Source organism: Dendrobates tinctorius, unplaced genomic scaffold, assembly GCF_039654945.1.
Source record: "Dendrobates tinctorius isolate UK_male_01 unplaced genomic scaffold, ASM3965494v1 ptg000254l, whole genome shotgun sequence".
In the NCBI taxonomy this organism is placed as follows: Eukaryota; Metazoa; Chordata; class Amphibia; order Anura; family Dendrobatidae; genus Dendrobates; species Dendrobates tinctorius.
Window position 1 is genome coordinate 18,891,366 of NW_027361921.1, and position 17,046 is coordinate 18,908,411.

Genomic DNA, 17,046 nt, shown 5'->3' on the forward strand with positions numbered 1-17,046 from the left:
ACAGGCTGAGCTCCATTTTTGTCTCTGGTCAAGTTGATCTTTTGCTCAGTCTTCAGAATATACTTGAGTGCTGATATAGTGTTTTTGAAGTCTAGTGACTTAAGGGCTTTTTTTCTATCAGACGTGTTGGACATTATTTTGGCAGAATTTTTGCGGATTGCAGCCAGCATCTTTTCTGTCCTTTCCTGTTTAGTTAGTTGGGCCTCATCGTTTGCTCAACCTGTCTTTCTGTCTGTGTTTGTGTTTTCATCTGCTTTTCACCGACAATACATGTTGGGGGCTGTCTATTGCATTGGGGTCTGCTCTGGGGCAGTTTAGATTTCCCCTTTCTTTCTTCAGGCTTATTTAGTTCTCCGGCTGTGAACGAGGGGTCTAGGGCACCGTAGGAACCCCCCACGGCTACTGTTAGTTGTGTGAATAGGATCAGGGGTCTGCAATTCGATAGCTACCAACCTCTCCGGTTTTCTGGACTTAGCTTGTATTTTTGTTTTTTCCTCCTTCGGTGACTCATTCATAACAGGTCTTGTCACCTACCGCACGGTGGACCCCGGGCGGCAAACGCACTTCCTATTATTTATATTTGGTGTGTTCTGCCGTCCATAACATTACACTAGTGCCAGGGTCTGGCTGGTAATGGCAGATTTGCAGCAGTTGCAGCGCTACATTCGGCAGCTGGAGAGCAGGTTGGCGGCTATTGAGAGTGCCAACTCAGCTGAGAATGCTGCGCTAGCTGCTGCTCAGACAGTCACTGACGCTGTCTCACATGTGCCCACACTATTGCCCATGCTGACACTTTCTCGCCTCCCGCTCCCCGACAAGTTTTTGGGTGACATCGCCACCTGTAGGGGATTCGTGAGCCAGTGCTCAATTCAGCTCGAGTTACTGGCTGCATGGTTCCCTACAGAGCGGGATAAGGTGGGGTTTATTGTCTCACTTTTGTCTGGCAGGGCATTACAATGGGCTACGCCATTGTGAGAATGTGATGATCCTGTGGTTCAGGGTGCTGCTCAGTTCCTCGCGGCCCTGAAGCAGGTCTTTTTGGGACCACGGATCACGCACGATACCTCACTCCAATTATTATTCCTAACACAGGGGTCGCTCTCGGTTAGCCATTATGCCATCCGGTTCCGGACATTGGCTTCCGAATTAGAGTGGCCGGACAAAGCATTAGTCCCGGTGTTTTGGAGGGGGTTAGCTGAGCACGTCAAAGATGCTCTAGCTACCAGAGATGTTCCCACAAGTCTGGAGGAACTGATTGCCGTCTCCACCAGCATTGACCTCCGGTTTACGGAGCGCGGGCTGGAACGTGCGCAATCCAGACGTAGGGTTAACTTGGCTCCCACATTCACCGAGCCGCTAAGATACACCACGCAGGAGCTCTCATCCTCCGAACCTATGGAGGTGTCTCGCACCGGTCCCAAGCCGCGTCCGATGCAAAGCTCCGTACGTTGCTATCAGTGCCGACAGTTTGGTCACTCGGCTAGCACGTGTCCGCTGCGGGCGAAAAGACGTCCACGTCCAGTGGCCGTAGGTGGTGGTCAGTCCAATATGAAACCCTTCTCACCCAAACCGGTATTCCGGGGCACCTTAGACAGTGGGTCCTCCACCTGGGAGGCAGAGGTTACCATGGATTCCGGGGCCGAGGGAAACTTTATATCTTCAATCTTCGCCCAGAAACACGCTATCCCTCTGGTATTACTGCCCCAACCTCTGACCATCAGGGTGGTTAACGGTGCACCTTTACCCTCTCAGGTGACCCATCAGACAGCTCCATTCGGGCTTTCTATCTCACCCTCTCATCGTGAGATTCTGTCTCTGCTCATTTTGCCAAAGTGCTTCTCGGGGTTCCCTGGCTCCGTTGCCATTCCCCTCATATTGATTGGGTTTCAGGGAATATACTGGGTTGGAGCCAGGATTGTGAGGGAAGGTGTCTGAGGGGCAGTGTTCAGGTGGCTTCCACTGAAGGGCCTGCGGATCTCTCCGCGCTTCCTAAGCCCTACCACCAGTACTCGGACGTCTTCTCCAAAAAATCTGCGGAGTCGCTTCCGCCGCACAGTCCCTACGATTGCCCAATAGATCTCTTGCCAGGCACAGAACCTCCTAGAGGCTGTGTGTATCCGCTATCACTCCCTGAGACAGAGGCTATGTCTCAATATATCCGGGAGAATCTGGCTAGAGGTTTTATCAGAAAATCGGTGTCGCCGGCTGGTGCAGGGTTCTTCTTCGTACAGAAGAAAGGAGAGTTGCGTCCCTGCATTGACTACAGAGGTCTCAACGCTATAACTGTCAAAAACAAATACCCTCTCCCATTGAACTCTGAGTTATTTGACAGGTTGTGAGGGGCCCGGATCTTTACAAAATTAGATCTACGGGGGGCTTACAACCTGATCTGCATTTGCGAGGGAGACGAGTGGAAGGCAGCTTTTAATACCAGGGATGGCCACTACGGATATCTAGTCATGACCTTTGGCCTTTGTAATGCGCCTGCTGTCTTACAGGATTTCGTTATCGACATCTTCCGCGACATGCTCTCTTCCTCCGTGGTGGTCTATCTGGATGACATACTCATCTTCTCACCAGATTTGACCACCCACCGGAGAGACGTCTGCAGGGTCTTCGACCATCTGCGGGCGAACTCTCTCTTTGCCAAGCTGGAGAAGTGCCAGTTTGAGCAGGAGTCCTTGCCGTTCCTGGGCTATATCATCTTGGCCCAGGGGTTGGCTATGGATTCTGTCAAACTGCAGGCGGTGTTGGATTGGCAGGAACCCCATTCACACAAAGTGGTGCAGCGCTTTTTAGGGTTCGTGAATTATTACCGCAAATTTATACCGCACTTTTCCACACTGGTGGCTCTTTTGGTTGCTCTCACTAAAAAAGGAGCTAACCCCAATGCTTGGTCTGAACAGGTCTCCAAGGCCTTCACATCTATAAAATCTCATTTTGCTGGCGCTCCCATCTTACATCGTCCCGATGTAGATAAGCCATTTATTCTGGAGGTTGATGCCTCTTCCGTCGGTGCAGGAGCAGTCCTTTTCCAGAAGGATGCTCAAGATCGGAAGCATCCCTGCTTCTTTTTCTCAAAGACCTTCTCACCAGTGGAGAAGAATTACTCCATCAGGGACAGGGAGTTGCTAGCCATGAAGTTGGCCTTTTCCGAGTGGAGACATCTCCTGGAGGGAGCTCGGTTTCCCTTCCAGGTATATACGGACCATAAAAATCTGGTCTATTTACAGATGGCCCAGCACCTGAACTCTCATCAGGCTAGGTGGTCGCTCTTCTTTTCCCGCTTCCGCTTCACCGTGCATTATCTCTCAGGGGAAAAGAACATCCGTTTGGATGCTCTCTCACTCTCGGTAGTTTCTGCAGAAGAAGGAGAGGCTGAGCCTCGGCTAATTTTCCCTTCGGAGAGTTTTACGATCGTGGCTCCAGTTGCTCTCGAGTCAGTGCCAGCAGGCAAGACCTTGGTGCCTCCCCAGCTACAGCCGGAGGTTCTCGCTTGGGCACATGCCTCCAGGGTAGGTGGTCACTTTGGCAATAAGCGGACCACTGAACTCCTGGCAAGGTCATATTGGTGGCCACATATGGCTCGAGATGTTAAGGAATACGTACAAGCATGCGTCTCGTGTGCACGGAACCGACCCTCTAGACAGAGGCCGGCGGGGCTTTTGTATCCTCTGCCAGTGGCGGATAGACCTTGGGAGATGGTTGGCATGGACTTCGTGGTTGGCCTGCCCAAGTCTGGCAGCAGTACGGTCATCTGGGTGGTCACCGACCATTTTTCCAAAATGGTGCATCTGGTGCCATTCGCACGGTTGCCTTCCGCTCGTGGTCTTGCCACTCTGTTCATAAAGCACATATTCCGTTTACATGGCATGCCAGACAAAATCGTTAGTGATCGAGGTCCCCAGTTCGCGTCTCGGTTTTGGAGGGAGCTCTTCAGTCTACTCAGCATTGAGCTAAACCTGTCCTCCACTTACCATCCCGAGACGAATGGCTTGGTTGAGAGAGCCAACCAAATCTTGGTCACGTACCTGCGGCATTTTGTCTCTGCCAGGCAGGATGACTGGGCATCCTTGCTACCTTGGGCTGAGTTTGCCCTGAATAATGCAGTGGCCAATTCCACTGGTCAGACGCCCTTTCTTTTAAACTACGGCCAACATCCACGCGTCCCTGTCCCGATGCCAGTGTCCTCCTCTGATTCCATGGTGGCAGACTGGGCAGTGGAGGCTCGCGACATTTGGGATCACACTCAGGATGCTATCCGGGCCTCTAAAGAAAGGATGAGGGCGACTGAAGACACACGTCGGCGACCCGCTCCAAGTTTCTCCCCCGGCGACATGGTGTGGCTCTCTACTTGAAACATCAAATTGCGAGTCGAGTCCCCCAAGTTCGCGCCGCGATACATTGGGCCTTTTAAGGTTCTCGAGCGTTATCAGCTCGGTGGTCTATCGCCTGGCTCTTCCTCCACACTTAGCCATTTTGGACATTTTCCATGTGTCCCTCCTCAAACCAGTTCATATGGCCCGGTTCACAGAGTCATCAGCCAGGTCGCCAGACTTGTCATCTGACGAGTTTGAGGTTAACGCAATCGTGGGACGCAGGATTGTCCGTGGCAAAAAAATTTATTTGGTGGATTGGAAGGGTCATGGACTGGAGGCTTGGACCTGGGAGCCGGTGGAGAATATCCATGCTCCACTTCTGATCGCGGCCTTTGAGCGTAACGAGGCTCAGAGGGGGGGCCCTAGGAGGTGGGTAATGTTAGGCGTCAGATTCCTGGGGCTGCACAACAGGAATCCAGAGCCGTACATCCAGCGGTCTCCCATTTCCCTCTGACCGCTCAGGGACCTGCTCAGCAATCCTGGCGATCCAGGCGTCCTGCTCAGACTCGCTCTGTGAGCCTGGATGTTGCTGCCACCTTTGGTGCAGCAATGGTAGCGCAACCTGCTCTGCAGGGAACCGCTCCAGAAGCTAAGTCCTCTCGCCGTGCTGCTGGGCATGCCCGCAGGATGACCTCTCAGTGGAGAGCAGGGGTCACATGCTCAGGTCCTGTGTCGGATCTGATTGGCCCTTCCCAGAGTATTGGAAGGTCCTCGAAGCGCATGGCTATAAAAAGCCTGCATGGCGGCTCGGCCATGCGCTAGTGTAGACTTATTATGCTTTGTGTGAATGGTGATGGATGCATGTGTCTGGTGACTGACTTATTTGAAACCCCTACCCTCGGATATTACAAATGGTGACAGAGTGTTGGTTTAGTCAGCGCCAGGTAGTGGCTAGCTATGCGCCACTGAGCTTCCATACCATACACTAGCATCCGTCAGTGACCGCTTCCCCGGCACTGACGTTAAGCGGCCTCAGTTTACGCTGTGCTGCTGTCAGCAGCATCTCTTGGTGTCCGCGGCTGCGGCGCCACACACCGGCAGCCTGTGAGGTTAACAGGTCCGGCGCTTACGCCTTATTTCCTCTAGGGTGTCTCTGTGCCTGCAACAGAGCCACGCCTAGCACCTTGGGTGACGCTAACCCGAGTGTAGTGCTCCACCTCCTAGCTAGTCTGCCATTGACCGCACGGTGGACCCTGGGCGGCGAACGCACCTCCTATTATTTATTATTTAAATTTGGTGCATTCTGCCGTCCATAACACTGGCATTCCCTCCAAGACGTAGCATGATAAGGACTCCTCATGATGTCCAATACGCAGATGGATATTCTCTTCGACCTTGGTCAAGCTCCCATGGCTCAGTGGAACAGAGTTTACGGCCTGGACGCTTATAGGCTGGGCTAGCATCCTACACCTCAGACCATGAGTCTGGACAAAGCGAGCATCCACCAGACTGACTCCTGCTCCGCTGTCCACAAGCACCGGTATCACCTCCGGTACCCCGCCAGCCAAGACCTCTGCTGACATGGTACCTTGGGAGGGCAAAATGGAGGAAATGTATACTCCCTGGTCGCCTCCCTCCAAGCGACCAGGGGAATGCGGCTTCTCAGATGGCACAGATAATTTGGCGCGCAATGGGCAAGCCTTCAGGACATGACCAGTCTGCCCACAGTACAAACATGCCGACACCACTCCCCGAACCGTAGGCAGCTCTGAATACAACCTAGCTACTCCTACTTGCATAGGTTCGTCTGGAGACTTTGCATGAACTGGGCAGGCTCTCATAAAATGGCCAGGCTTCCCACAGGAAAAGCATACCCCCCACCACGACGAGCTGCAGACACCCCCTTTTTTGTATCAACAACACCGGGTTGTCTGGGTTCCTCCGTCTGCACTGGTGGGTCCTCCTCCCTAGTGAGGACATCAGGGAGCACCTTTTGTATATGTCTTTCCCTAAGGCGTCTATCCACCCAGATGGAAAGGGACATGGCGGCCTCCAGCGACCTGGGGGCGGCGTACTGCACCAGAATATCCTGCAACTTTGGAGACAAACCCTGCACTAATTGACTCCTAAGTGCAGGGTCATTCCATTGAGTGTTAGTGGCCCATCTCCTAAATTCTGAGCAGTACTCCTCAGCAACCCGGGCTCCCTGTTTACACCTACGGAGTAGAGATTTCGCCAGGGCGACGTATTGTGAGTTCATTTTCCCCTTCACCATTGAGGTCTGATGAACTCCCTCTTCTGGTGAAGGAAGGTAGTGAGGCTGATTACAAAGCACCTGAGCAGAATGATGATGACTGGGTGACTGGGATTGCTGACTGGATATAAGGCAGCCGACACCCTTCTGCCTTGCGGGTGATTACTCTGAGGGATTCTTGGAGACCAGTCTGATTCCTGCTCCTCAAAAGCTAAGTTTTCTGCTCTACTTTTTGCATTTGTGTTTTTGGTTTTGTTTTGCCTTGTTTTTCTGGATTTCTGCCTTTCCCTGCTTGGTGAGCTGAATTTCTTTTTGCTCTGTCTTCAGATAATACCTGAGTACTGATATAGTCTTTTTGAAGCCTAGCGTCTTCAGGGCTTTTTTCCCTGTCAGTCTGTTGGCTCTTGTTTTTGAGAGGGTTTGGCGGATTGCAGACAGCAGCTTTTCTATTCTGTCCTATTTAGTTAGCTTGGGCCCCATCATTTGCTCAGCCTATCTTTCTATCTGTGTGAGTGTTTTTTCATCTTGCTTCACCGTCATTATATGTTGGGGGCTGCCTATTGCTTTGGGGTCTGCTCTGGGGCAGTTTAGACTTCCCTTTCTGTCTTTAGGCTATGTAGTTCTCCGGCTGTGATCAAGGGGTCTAGGGCACCGTAGGAACCCCCCACGGCTACTGCTAGTTGTTGTTGTTAGGTTCAGGGGTCTGCAATCCGATAGCTGCCAACTTCTCTGGTTTTCTGGACTTTACTAGTATTTCTGTTTTTGCCTCCTACGGTTACTCATTCATAACAGAATCACCCGCCATACTGCAGATCCTAGGGTACTCAATAGCAGGAAAGAATTGTAAAAAAAAAAAAAAAAAAAAAAGTGTGTATATTTTTTCCTGTATATCTCTGAGGCCGTAGGGGGAATTTTTTTTTTCTCTCAATGGAGATAAAGCAATTGTCTGATCGTGTGGAGCAGCTCGCTGTGGAAGTGCGGGGAATTTCTACCTACCTTGCTCATTCACATGCTGCTGAACCAAAGATCCCTACTCCTGATGTGTTTTTTGGGGATCAATCTAAATTTTTGAATTTCAAAAATAATTGTAAATTATTTTTTGCCTTGAAGCCTAACTCGTCAGGGAGCTCCGCGCAGCAGCAGTTTAGATTTCCCTTTCTGTTTTTAGGCTATGTAGTTCTCCGGCTGTGATCGAGGGGTCTAGGGCACTGTAGGAACCCCCCACGGCTACTGGTAGTTGTTGTTGTTAGGTTCAGGGGTCTGCAATCCGATAGCTGCCAACTTCTCTGGTTTTCTGGACTTAGCTAGTATTTCTGTTTTTGCCTCCTACGGTGACTCATTCAGAACAGCAACGCCATTAGGATCCCCATACACAAGCGCCAAAGCCACAAAAAACTCGTCCATGGACTCTAATGAGGGAGAATCGTCCGGTAGTTAGAAGGTCCAGGATTGGGGATCCCCTTTAAGAAGGGACATAATGATTTCCACCCGTTGCTCTTCACTCCCTGATGAACGAGGGTGCAGCCTGAAATACAATTTACAGGCTTGCTGGAATACCAAGAATTGATCTCTCCCTCCAGAAAATCTGTCAGGGAGGGATATCTTGGGCTCTGGCTGAGCCTGTCTCTGAACCAAGCCCCCAAAGCCCACCAACTGCTGCAGTTCCTGCACCAACTCACCGCGCAGCCCCCTAATGTCATCAGTAAGGGTCTGCAGCATTTGGGCAAAGGTCTGAACTGGGTCCATGGCTAAGCAGAAAAAAAAAGTTATAGGTTGGTCATAATGTCACAATGACCCATCCTGTGTGACGCGACCAGCAGGCCGGTAACTAAAACAACAAGACGCGGCACATGATACAGTCCTGTGTGATGCGGCCTGCAGGCCCTGTAACTAAAACTACAAGACACGGGGAAAGGGGAAACAGTTACAACGGTGGGCCCTGCGATAGGGGAAGGGGACGTGGAGACCTCCTGCACTCCCCTGAGTCAGTGTCCCTAACGCTCCTAACGTTCCCTATGCCGATTCCGCACCGGGTGCCGCTCAGGAACCTGTCGCCCTGGCACACCCTACACCTATCCCTTGCTAGGGAGCTGGATGGTGCAGGCACTGGCCCCACCGCTGTACTAATACACACTAAGGAAAAACACAAACAGGGGAACACCACTTAGCTTTACTCTGTTGCACTTTCTCCTGGCAACAGAGTCCACCACTAGAATGCAGCTCTCCTCCTGAATAGCTGCCACCAAACTCTGTCAGAGTGACAAGGAAATCCCCTCTGACTCCTTCCACACCAGGGCAAAGACAGTGCTGCAAGGAACGCTCTCCAGCTCCTTCCTCCACCAAGGATGGTTGAAATGAACACTATCACCAACACTGATTGCAACACCTGTGACTCTTTTATAGCAGAGCCAGCAATCACACCTGCATTATAAATGTGCACTTAACTAAAGAAACAGAGTGCAATGACGCTCACCACCACCGGGGGGCAAACTTAGAACAAACGACACCACAGTGCAATAATCTAAATGGCCACTGGGGGCAAAAACATCTCTAAACACAGCTTGAGAAAAAAAAGCTTACCTGTGCTTTTATCTGTCCTGATCCCGCATGGATCATGACAGGTGTCCACTAATTATTCCAGACAATTTTGCATACAAAAAGTCAAAAGGCGCTCTTTCCCTTCCAAACTATGCTATGCACCAAACAGTAATTTTCCCACACATATGGGGTATTGTCATACTCAGAAGAAATTGTACAATAAATTGTACTGTGCAGTTTCTTCTGTTACCTTTGTCAAAATATAAAAGTTGGGGCTAAAATAACATTTTTGTGGGAAAAATTAGATTTTTTTATTTTCACAGCTCAACGTTATAAACTTCTGAGAAGCACCTGGGAGTTTAATGTGCTCATCACACATCTAGATATATTCTTTGAAGGGTCTAGTTTCCAAAATGTTACTACTTTTGGGGGGTGTCCACTTTTTAGGCACATCAAGGGCTCTCAAAATGCGACATGGCGTCAGCTAATGATTCCAACCAATTTTGCTTTCAAAAAATCATACGGTGATCCTTCCTGTAGTGAAACCTCCACCAGTGGGAGCTGGTGAGGGAAGAGAGGTTGCACACTATGAGTAGCAACACTGAGCAGCCGCACAGGTGTCACAGATAACGAGAGAATGGTCATACGAATCGAGTCAGAAATGACCCGGAGCAGACGTACCAGAAGTACAGTAGCAGCAATACACGTAGTCAAAATACCAAGCTGAGGGTCAAAAAGCCAAACATGAGCATGGGGTCCAAAAACATGAGGCTAAAGATGTGGTCGGGGTACAAGCCTGGTAATCAGAAGCCAGACAGAGAACGTAGCAGCAGAGACGAATTCCAAGAGATGGGGTCAGAGATCAGTCCGAGTCATACACGTGGATACAAATCAAAGGCAGGAGGATCACCAAGGCACAAGGGTCAGAGGCTCTAAACTGGAAGCTTGAGCTATCACTTGGGCTAGTTTCACACTAGCATATGGAGGAGCTGCAGACGGCTGCAGGCTTCCTCCTTGAAGCTCTGCCCCCAGCCGCACCTACTCCGGTCATCTCCGCCTCTGTCGGCATACGGCCTGCGTACCCTATCTTTAGCATTAGGCACACAGGCCGTGCCGATAAATGCAGATGCCTCCACATGCGTCTTTTTGATGGTGCGGCGACCTGCGCCAAACGCATCATGTTGCATTTTGGTGCACTCGCCGCACCGTCAAAAAGACGCATGCGGAGGCATCTGCATTCATCCGCACTGCCTGCGTACCTAATGCTAAAGATAGGGTATGCAGGCCGCATGCCGACAGAGGTGGAGCTGACTGGAGGAGGTGCAGCCAGGGGCGGAGCTTCACAGAGAAAGCCCGCAGTCGTCTGCAGCTCCTCCATACGCTAGTATGAAACTAGCCTAACACTGGTCAGCAGGTTAGGATGGACTGAAATAGCCCAGCTAGCTCCAGAATGAGGTTGAAGAGATTAACCCCCACATGACCAGTCGAGAGCGAAGACAGCAGAAAATAAACTCTGGACTGGACCATGACACTTCCTTTCTGAGCCCTGCTGTATGCCCAGACAGTACATATGGGGTATCTGTGTGCTCAGGAGAAAGTGCACACCAAATTTTGAGGTCCATTTTCTTCTTTTACCCTTGTAAAAATATAAAGATTTGGGTTTAAATAAAATTTTTGTGAAAGAAGATTACATTTTCAATTTTTACTTTCACATTGCAAATATTCCTGTGAAGCAACAGTACAGATACTTCACATAATTTGTACTGTAAAGGTAAACACAATTTGTGTGTCAAGTTCAAGTTAAGTCACAAAAGATAATTTGGCATTGGCTGTACTTCGCAGGATGGCTCACTACTAGCAAATGCTCAGCTTATGAGCTAGTGTGCAGAAGCTGTCATATGGCTGTGGATGTCGGAGAAGACACCCAATAAAGAGGACCTGATTGAACGTGCATCTGTGTCAGACTCCAGTCTTTTTGCAACTGGAAGAGACCACTCCCCCAGTCGGTGCATGACCCTACTCCACTATCAGAAATCCTTGATTTCGACACAATGGCTGATTAAAAACCCAACTGCTGATATCTTCAAATAGGTTTTCTGCTACTCATAGCCACCTCTCAGCTCACTTGCTTGCTTCTTGACTTACACCTCCTAATTGCTTTCTTCCAGTGTCTCAGGGCCACAACAATCTCATCTACATAAGTGTAGGACTTTTACTACAAGAAGCTGCAATGAGTGACACTTCTTTCTCATGGAGGCTGGTATCCATGAAACTGTCTTGTACCTACTTTTCTGATGAGGTAGAATCCATGGAGGTCTACCAGTCTACCAGGCTAACATCACCCAGTACAAACATGGCTTAGCAATACAAGAACATTAGCTACCTATAATATTATCACTGTCTGTTTAACTGGTTTTCATAGTGTAATATTTTTAAAAATCAGCCATTTATATATACCGCTCAAAAAAATAAAGGGAACACTATTCCATTTGCAACAGGCGGTTTGTGTTCACTTTATTTCTTTGAGCAGTATATATAAATATATTGTATATATATATAGTTGTGGCCAAAAGTATTGACACTCCTGCAATTCTGTCAGATAATACTCAGTTTCTTCATGAAAATGATTGCAAACACAAATTATTTGGTATTTTTATCTTCATTTAATTTGTCTTAAATGAAAAAACACAAAAGAGAATGAAGCAAAAAGCAAAACATTGATCATTTCACACAAAACTCCAAAAATGGGCCAGACAAAAGTATTAGCACCCTCAGCCTAATACTTGGTTACACAACCTTTAGCCAAAATAACTGCGACCAACCGCTTCCGGTAACCATCAATGAGTTTCTTACAATGCTCTGCTGGAATTTTAGACCATTCTTCTTTGGCAAACTGCTCCAGGTCCCTGATATTTGAAGGGTGCCTTCTCCAAACTGCCATTTTTAGATCTCTCCACAGGTTTTCTATGGGATTCAGGTCTGGACTCATTGCTGGCCACCTTAGAAGTCTCCAGTGCTTTCTCTCAAACCATTTTCTAGTGCTTTTTGAAGTGTGTTTTGGGTCATTGTCCTGCTGGAAGACCCATGACCTCTGAGGGAGACCCAGCTTTTTCACACTGAGCCCTAAATTATGCAGCAAAATTTGTTGGTAGTCTTCAGACTTCATAATGCCATGCACACGGTCAAGCAGTCCAGTGCCAGAGGCAGCAAAGCAACCCCAAAACATCATGGAACCTCCGCCATGTTTGACTGTAGGGACCGTGTTCTTTTCTTTGAATGCCTCTTTTTTCTCCTGTAAACTCTATGTTGATGCCTTTGCCCAAAAAGCTCTACTTTTGTCTCATCTGACCAGAGAACATTCTTCCAAAATGTTTTAGGCTTTTTCAGGTAAGTTTTGGCAAACTCCAGCCTGGCTTTTTTATGTCTCGGGGTAAGAAGTGGGGTCTTCCTGGGTCTCCTACCATACAGTCCCTTTTCATTCAGACGCCGACGGATAGTACGGGTTGACACTGTTGCACCCTCGGACTGCAGGGCAGCTTGAACTTGTTTGGATGTTAGTCGAGGTTCTTTATCCAACATCCACACAATCTTGCGTTGAAATCTCTTGTCAATTTTTCTTTTCCATCCACATCTAGGGAGGTTAGCCACAGTGCCATGGGCTTTAAACTTCTTGATAACACTGCGCACGGTAGACACAGGAACATTCAGGTCTTTGGAGATGGACTTGTAGCCTTGAGATTGCTCATGCTTCCTCACAATTTGGTTTCTCAAGTCCTCAGACAGTTCTTTGGTCTTCTTTCTTTTCTCCATGCTCAATGTGGTACACACAAGGACACAGGACAGAGGTTGAGTCAACTTTAATCCATGTCAACTGGCTGAAAGTGTGATTTAGTTTTTGCCAACACCTGTTAGGTGCCACAGGTAAGTTACAGGTGCTGTTAATTACACAAATTAGAGAAGCATCACATGATTTTTCGAACAGTGCCAATACTTTTGTCCACCCTCTTTTTTATGTTTGGTGTGGAATTATATCCAATTTGGCTTTAGGACAATTCTTTTTGTGTTTTTTCATTTAAGACAAATTAAATGAAAATAATAATAACAAAGAATTTGTGTTTGCAATCATTTTCAGGAAGAAACTGAGTATTATCTGACAGAATTGCAGGGGTGTCAATACTTTTGGCCACAACTGTATATATATATATATATATATATATATATATATGCACACACACATATACATTCATCAGACAATATTATCATAATTTTTAATTATGCTTTTTTATCCACTTTTTTCCTTTTTGCTTTCTGCAGGTGGAAAAGAAACAATGATGGATCTATTAGTACAAAAAAATCGAAGAAAATGCTGGAAATCCTAGCCATCAAGCACATTTCTTCAGAACACTGGTCCCTCCCTGGAGTAGGTTTCTTTGTATTATGTTCATTATAACTATTACATGTAAGAATGTCACAAATACACATCAGTATACAAAAAGATATATTTTTAAAAATTGTAAACTAATATTAATCTGGGATATAGGATTAGTGTGTTTTTTCATAATGCTATGTTTAAAACTTTATTCTCTGTTTTTAAAAAGAAAGAAATCCATAGCCATAAATACCTAATATTCATTAAACTAAATAAATAATAACACAGTTGATATGATTTGTTACTTCATTGTAATTTCTGTAAAGCACCACTCCAGATTTTTCATTATTTTTGTTTTACCGCCTGAGTGGTGCCACTAATCTAATTTCCCTGTAGCTAGTATCATACTTATTACTACTAGCCACCATTTTCATCTACCAGCGCCGCTCTGGTCGGTCTTTTGTGACCTGCAGGATAGCTTCAGTGTTTCCTGGGTGATCTGGAATTCCCTACTCAAGGTCAGTGTGAGAGCCAGAATGAGGCCTTTAATGACTTATATTGAGACGTTACCTCTGACTCCTGGTCAGTAAGATGTTGTGGTGACAAGATGGTAGATCAGGACTGAAGAGGTGCCGTGAAGAGCTGAAGACAGCTGCTGATGAGTCAGGGTCAGTGAACTTAGATTAATAGCACCACTCCAGTGCTGAAATAAATAAAAAACACTGGAGTAGTGTTTTAAAAAATTACAAACATGCAACCCAGATCAATGTTATGTACTTTCCATAAACTGAAAAATCTGAACAAAGTCCATGCACCAAATTCTTACTTTGCTTTTCTTACATTACTCAAAGTTTTAGATGGTTACTCTTGATTGAAGTACTCATTGTCTGAAGAATCTAAACATATGGAAATTATTGGCTGTTTAATGGAATTTTGATACACTAGTAGAAAGGATAAAGCTTTGTTGCAATTATTTACTTAGTTATAATTCTATTGTATTCTTATCTATTCTTATATATTGTATACTACACTAAATAAAACATTTGAACCACCCATTAGCTAATTTGCTGGTTTGGACCAAGCAAAATCAGTTCAGCTTGAAATGGTTTGCTGCTGCCTTTAACCCCTTTCTGATTTTTTCAAGTATATACTGCTCTGCTCTGGCAAAAATTAAGAGACCACTGCACAGTTTTCTAAAAAAAATCAGCTTCTCTACATGTCTGACAGCCGTTCCATTCCAGTGTAATTTGAATTCCAACCAGACGACACCTCATTCTACTTAATGTGCTTCTGATTAGGTGGACATCTGAACCAAATCTTATTTAACGAAGGAAAGTATAAAAACCCTGCTGTGGTGTTCACAATCCTCTTGCAATAGGACAAGCTGGATGGCAAAACAAGTGCTAGTGAGATCCCAAAAGTAATAGGAATGAAAAAATAACTTTTAACCATGCCAAAGGAGTTGAAAAGAAAAGTCTTGAGTGAGAAAAAGCAGGGATCAATTCTGGCTTTACTAGCAGAGGGATAAAGTGAGCGTCATGTTGATTCCATCCTTAAAAGTACTAAGACGGCAGTTCATTACAACAAGGTCAAGCAGCAGACATTGGGGACAACAAAGCTACAGACTGCCAGAGGGCGAAAATGACTCTCCACTGACCGGAATGACCGTCATCTTATTTGAATGTCACTCAGCAACCGCAGGATGACATCAAGTGACCTACAAAAAGAATGGCAGCTGTGGTGAAGTGCACGGCAAGAACAGTTCGTAATAGGCTCCTAGAGGCAGAGCTCAAGTCATGTAAAGCTAGAAAAAAACCTTTCATCAATGAGAAGCAAAGGAGAGCCAGGCTGAATTTTGCCAAAGACCATAAGGATTGGACCATAGAGCACTGGAGTAAGGCAATCTTCTATGATGAGTCAAAAATTCAGCTTTGCCCAACACCTGGTTGTCTAATGGTTAGATGGAGACCAGGAGATGCGCACAAGCCACGGTGTCTTGCACCCACTGTAAAATTTCAATCAAGAGGAAGGTGGATAGTCACAAGCCATCAAACAAAGAAGAACTGCTTAAATTTTTGTACCAGGAGTGGCATAAGGTCTCCAAAAAGCAGTGTGAAAGACTGGTGGAAAGCATGCTAAGATGCGTGAAAGCTGTGATTAAAAATCATGGTTATTCCACAAAATATTGATTTCTGATCTCTTTCTGAGTTAAAACATAAGTGTTGTTGTTTCTAAATGATTATGAACTTGTTTTCTTAGCATTATTCGAGGTATGCAAGCACTGCATTTTTTTGTCCTTTTATCCATTTCTCATTTTCTGAAAACAAATACAAGTGGTAAGAAATTCGGAGACATGTTGTCAGTAGTTTAGAGAATAATATAGCAATTTACATTTTACTCAAAAATATATCTACAAAGAGAAAAATCAGACAAATTGAAAATTTTGCAGTGGTCTCTTAATTTTTGCCAGAGCTGTATATATATATATATATATATATATACAGTGGGGCAAAAAAGTATTTAGTCAGTCAGCAATAGTGCAAGTTCCACCACTTAAAAAGATGAGAGGCGTCTGTAATTTACATCATAGGTAGACCTCAACTATGGGAGACAAACTGAGAAAAAAAAATCCAGAAAATCACATTGTCTGTTTTTTTTTCATTTTATTTGCATATTATGGTGGAAAATAAGTATTTGGTCAGAAACAAGCAATCAAGATTTCTGGCTCTCACAGACCTGTAACTTCTTCTTTAAGAGTCTCCTCTTTCCTCCACTCATTACCTGTAGTAATGGCACCTGTTTAAACATGTTATCAGTATAAAAAGACACCTGTGCACACCCTCAAACAGTCTGACTCCAAACTCCACTATGGTGAAGACCAAAGAGCTGTCAAAGGACACCAGAAACAAAATTGTAGCCCTGCACCAGGCTGGGAAGACTGAATCTGCAATAGCCAACCAGCTTGGAGTGAAGAAATCAACTGTGGGAGCAATAATTAGAAAATGGAAGACATACAAGACCACTGATAATCTCCCTCGATCTGGTGCTCCACGCAAAATCCCACCCAGTGGGGTCAGAATGATCACAAGAAAGGTGAGCAAAAATCCCAGAACCACGCGGGGGGACCTAGTGAATGAACTGCAGAGAGCTGGGACCAATGTAACAAGGCCTACCATAAGTAACACACTACGCCACCATGGACTCAGATCTTGCAGTGCCAGACGTGTCCCACTGCTTAAGCCTGTACATGTCCGGGCCCGTCTGAAGTTTGCTAGAGAGCATTTGGATGATCCAGAGGAGTTTTGGGAGAATGTCCTATGGTCTGATGAAACCAAACTGGAACTGTTTGGTAGAAACACAACTTGTCATGTTTGGAGGAAAAAGAATACTGAGTTGCATCCATCAAACACCATACCTACTGTAAAGCATGGTGGTGGAAACATCATGCTTTGGGGCTGTTTCTCTGCAAAGGGGCCAGGACGACTGATCCGGGTACATGAAAGAATGAATGGGGCCATGTATCGTGAGATTTTGAGTGCAAACCTCCTTCCATCAGCAAGGGCATT

At 46.4% G+C, this 17,046-nt stretch overlaps 1 protein-coding gene across 1 annotated transcript in view; it reads left to right on the forward strand.

Moving 5' to 3' along the window:
* The window catches only part of TRPM2 (transient receptor potential cation channel subfamily M member 2), a 1,217,227-nt gene that overhangs the window by 1,132,166 nt on the left and 68,015 nt on the right, over positions 1-17,046 (forward strand). The window contains exon 32 of the mRNA XM_073558209.1: positions 13,426-13,531. Coding sequence (XP_073414310.1) covers positions 13,426-13,531 — 106 coding nt within the window. The remainder of the gene's footprint in view (positions 1-13,425; positions 13,532-17,046) is intronic.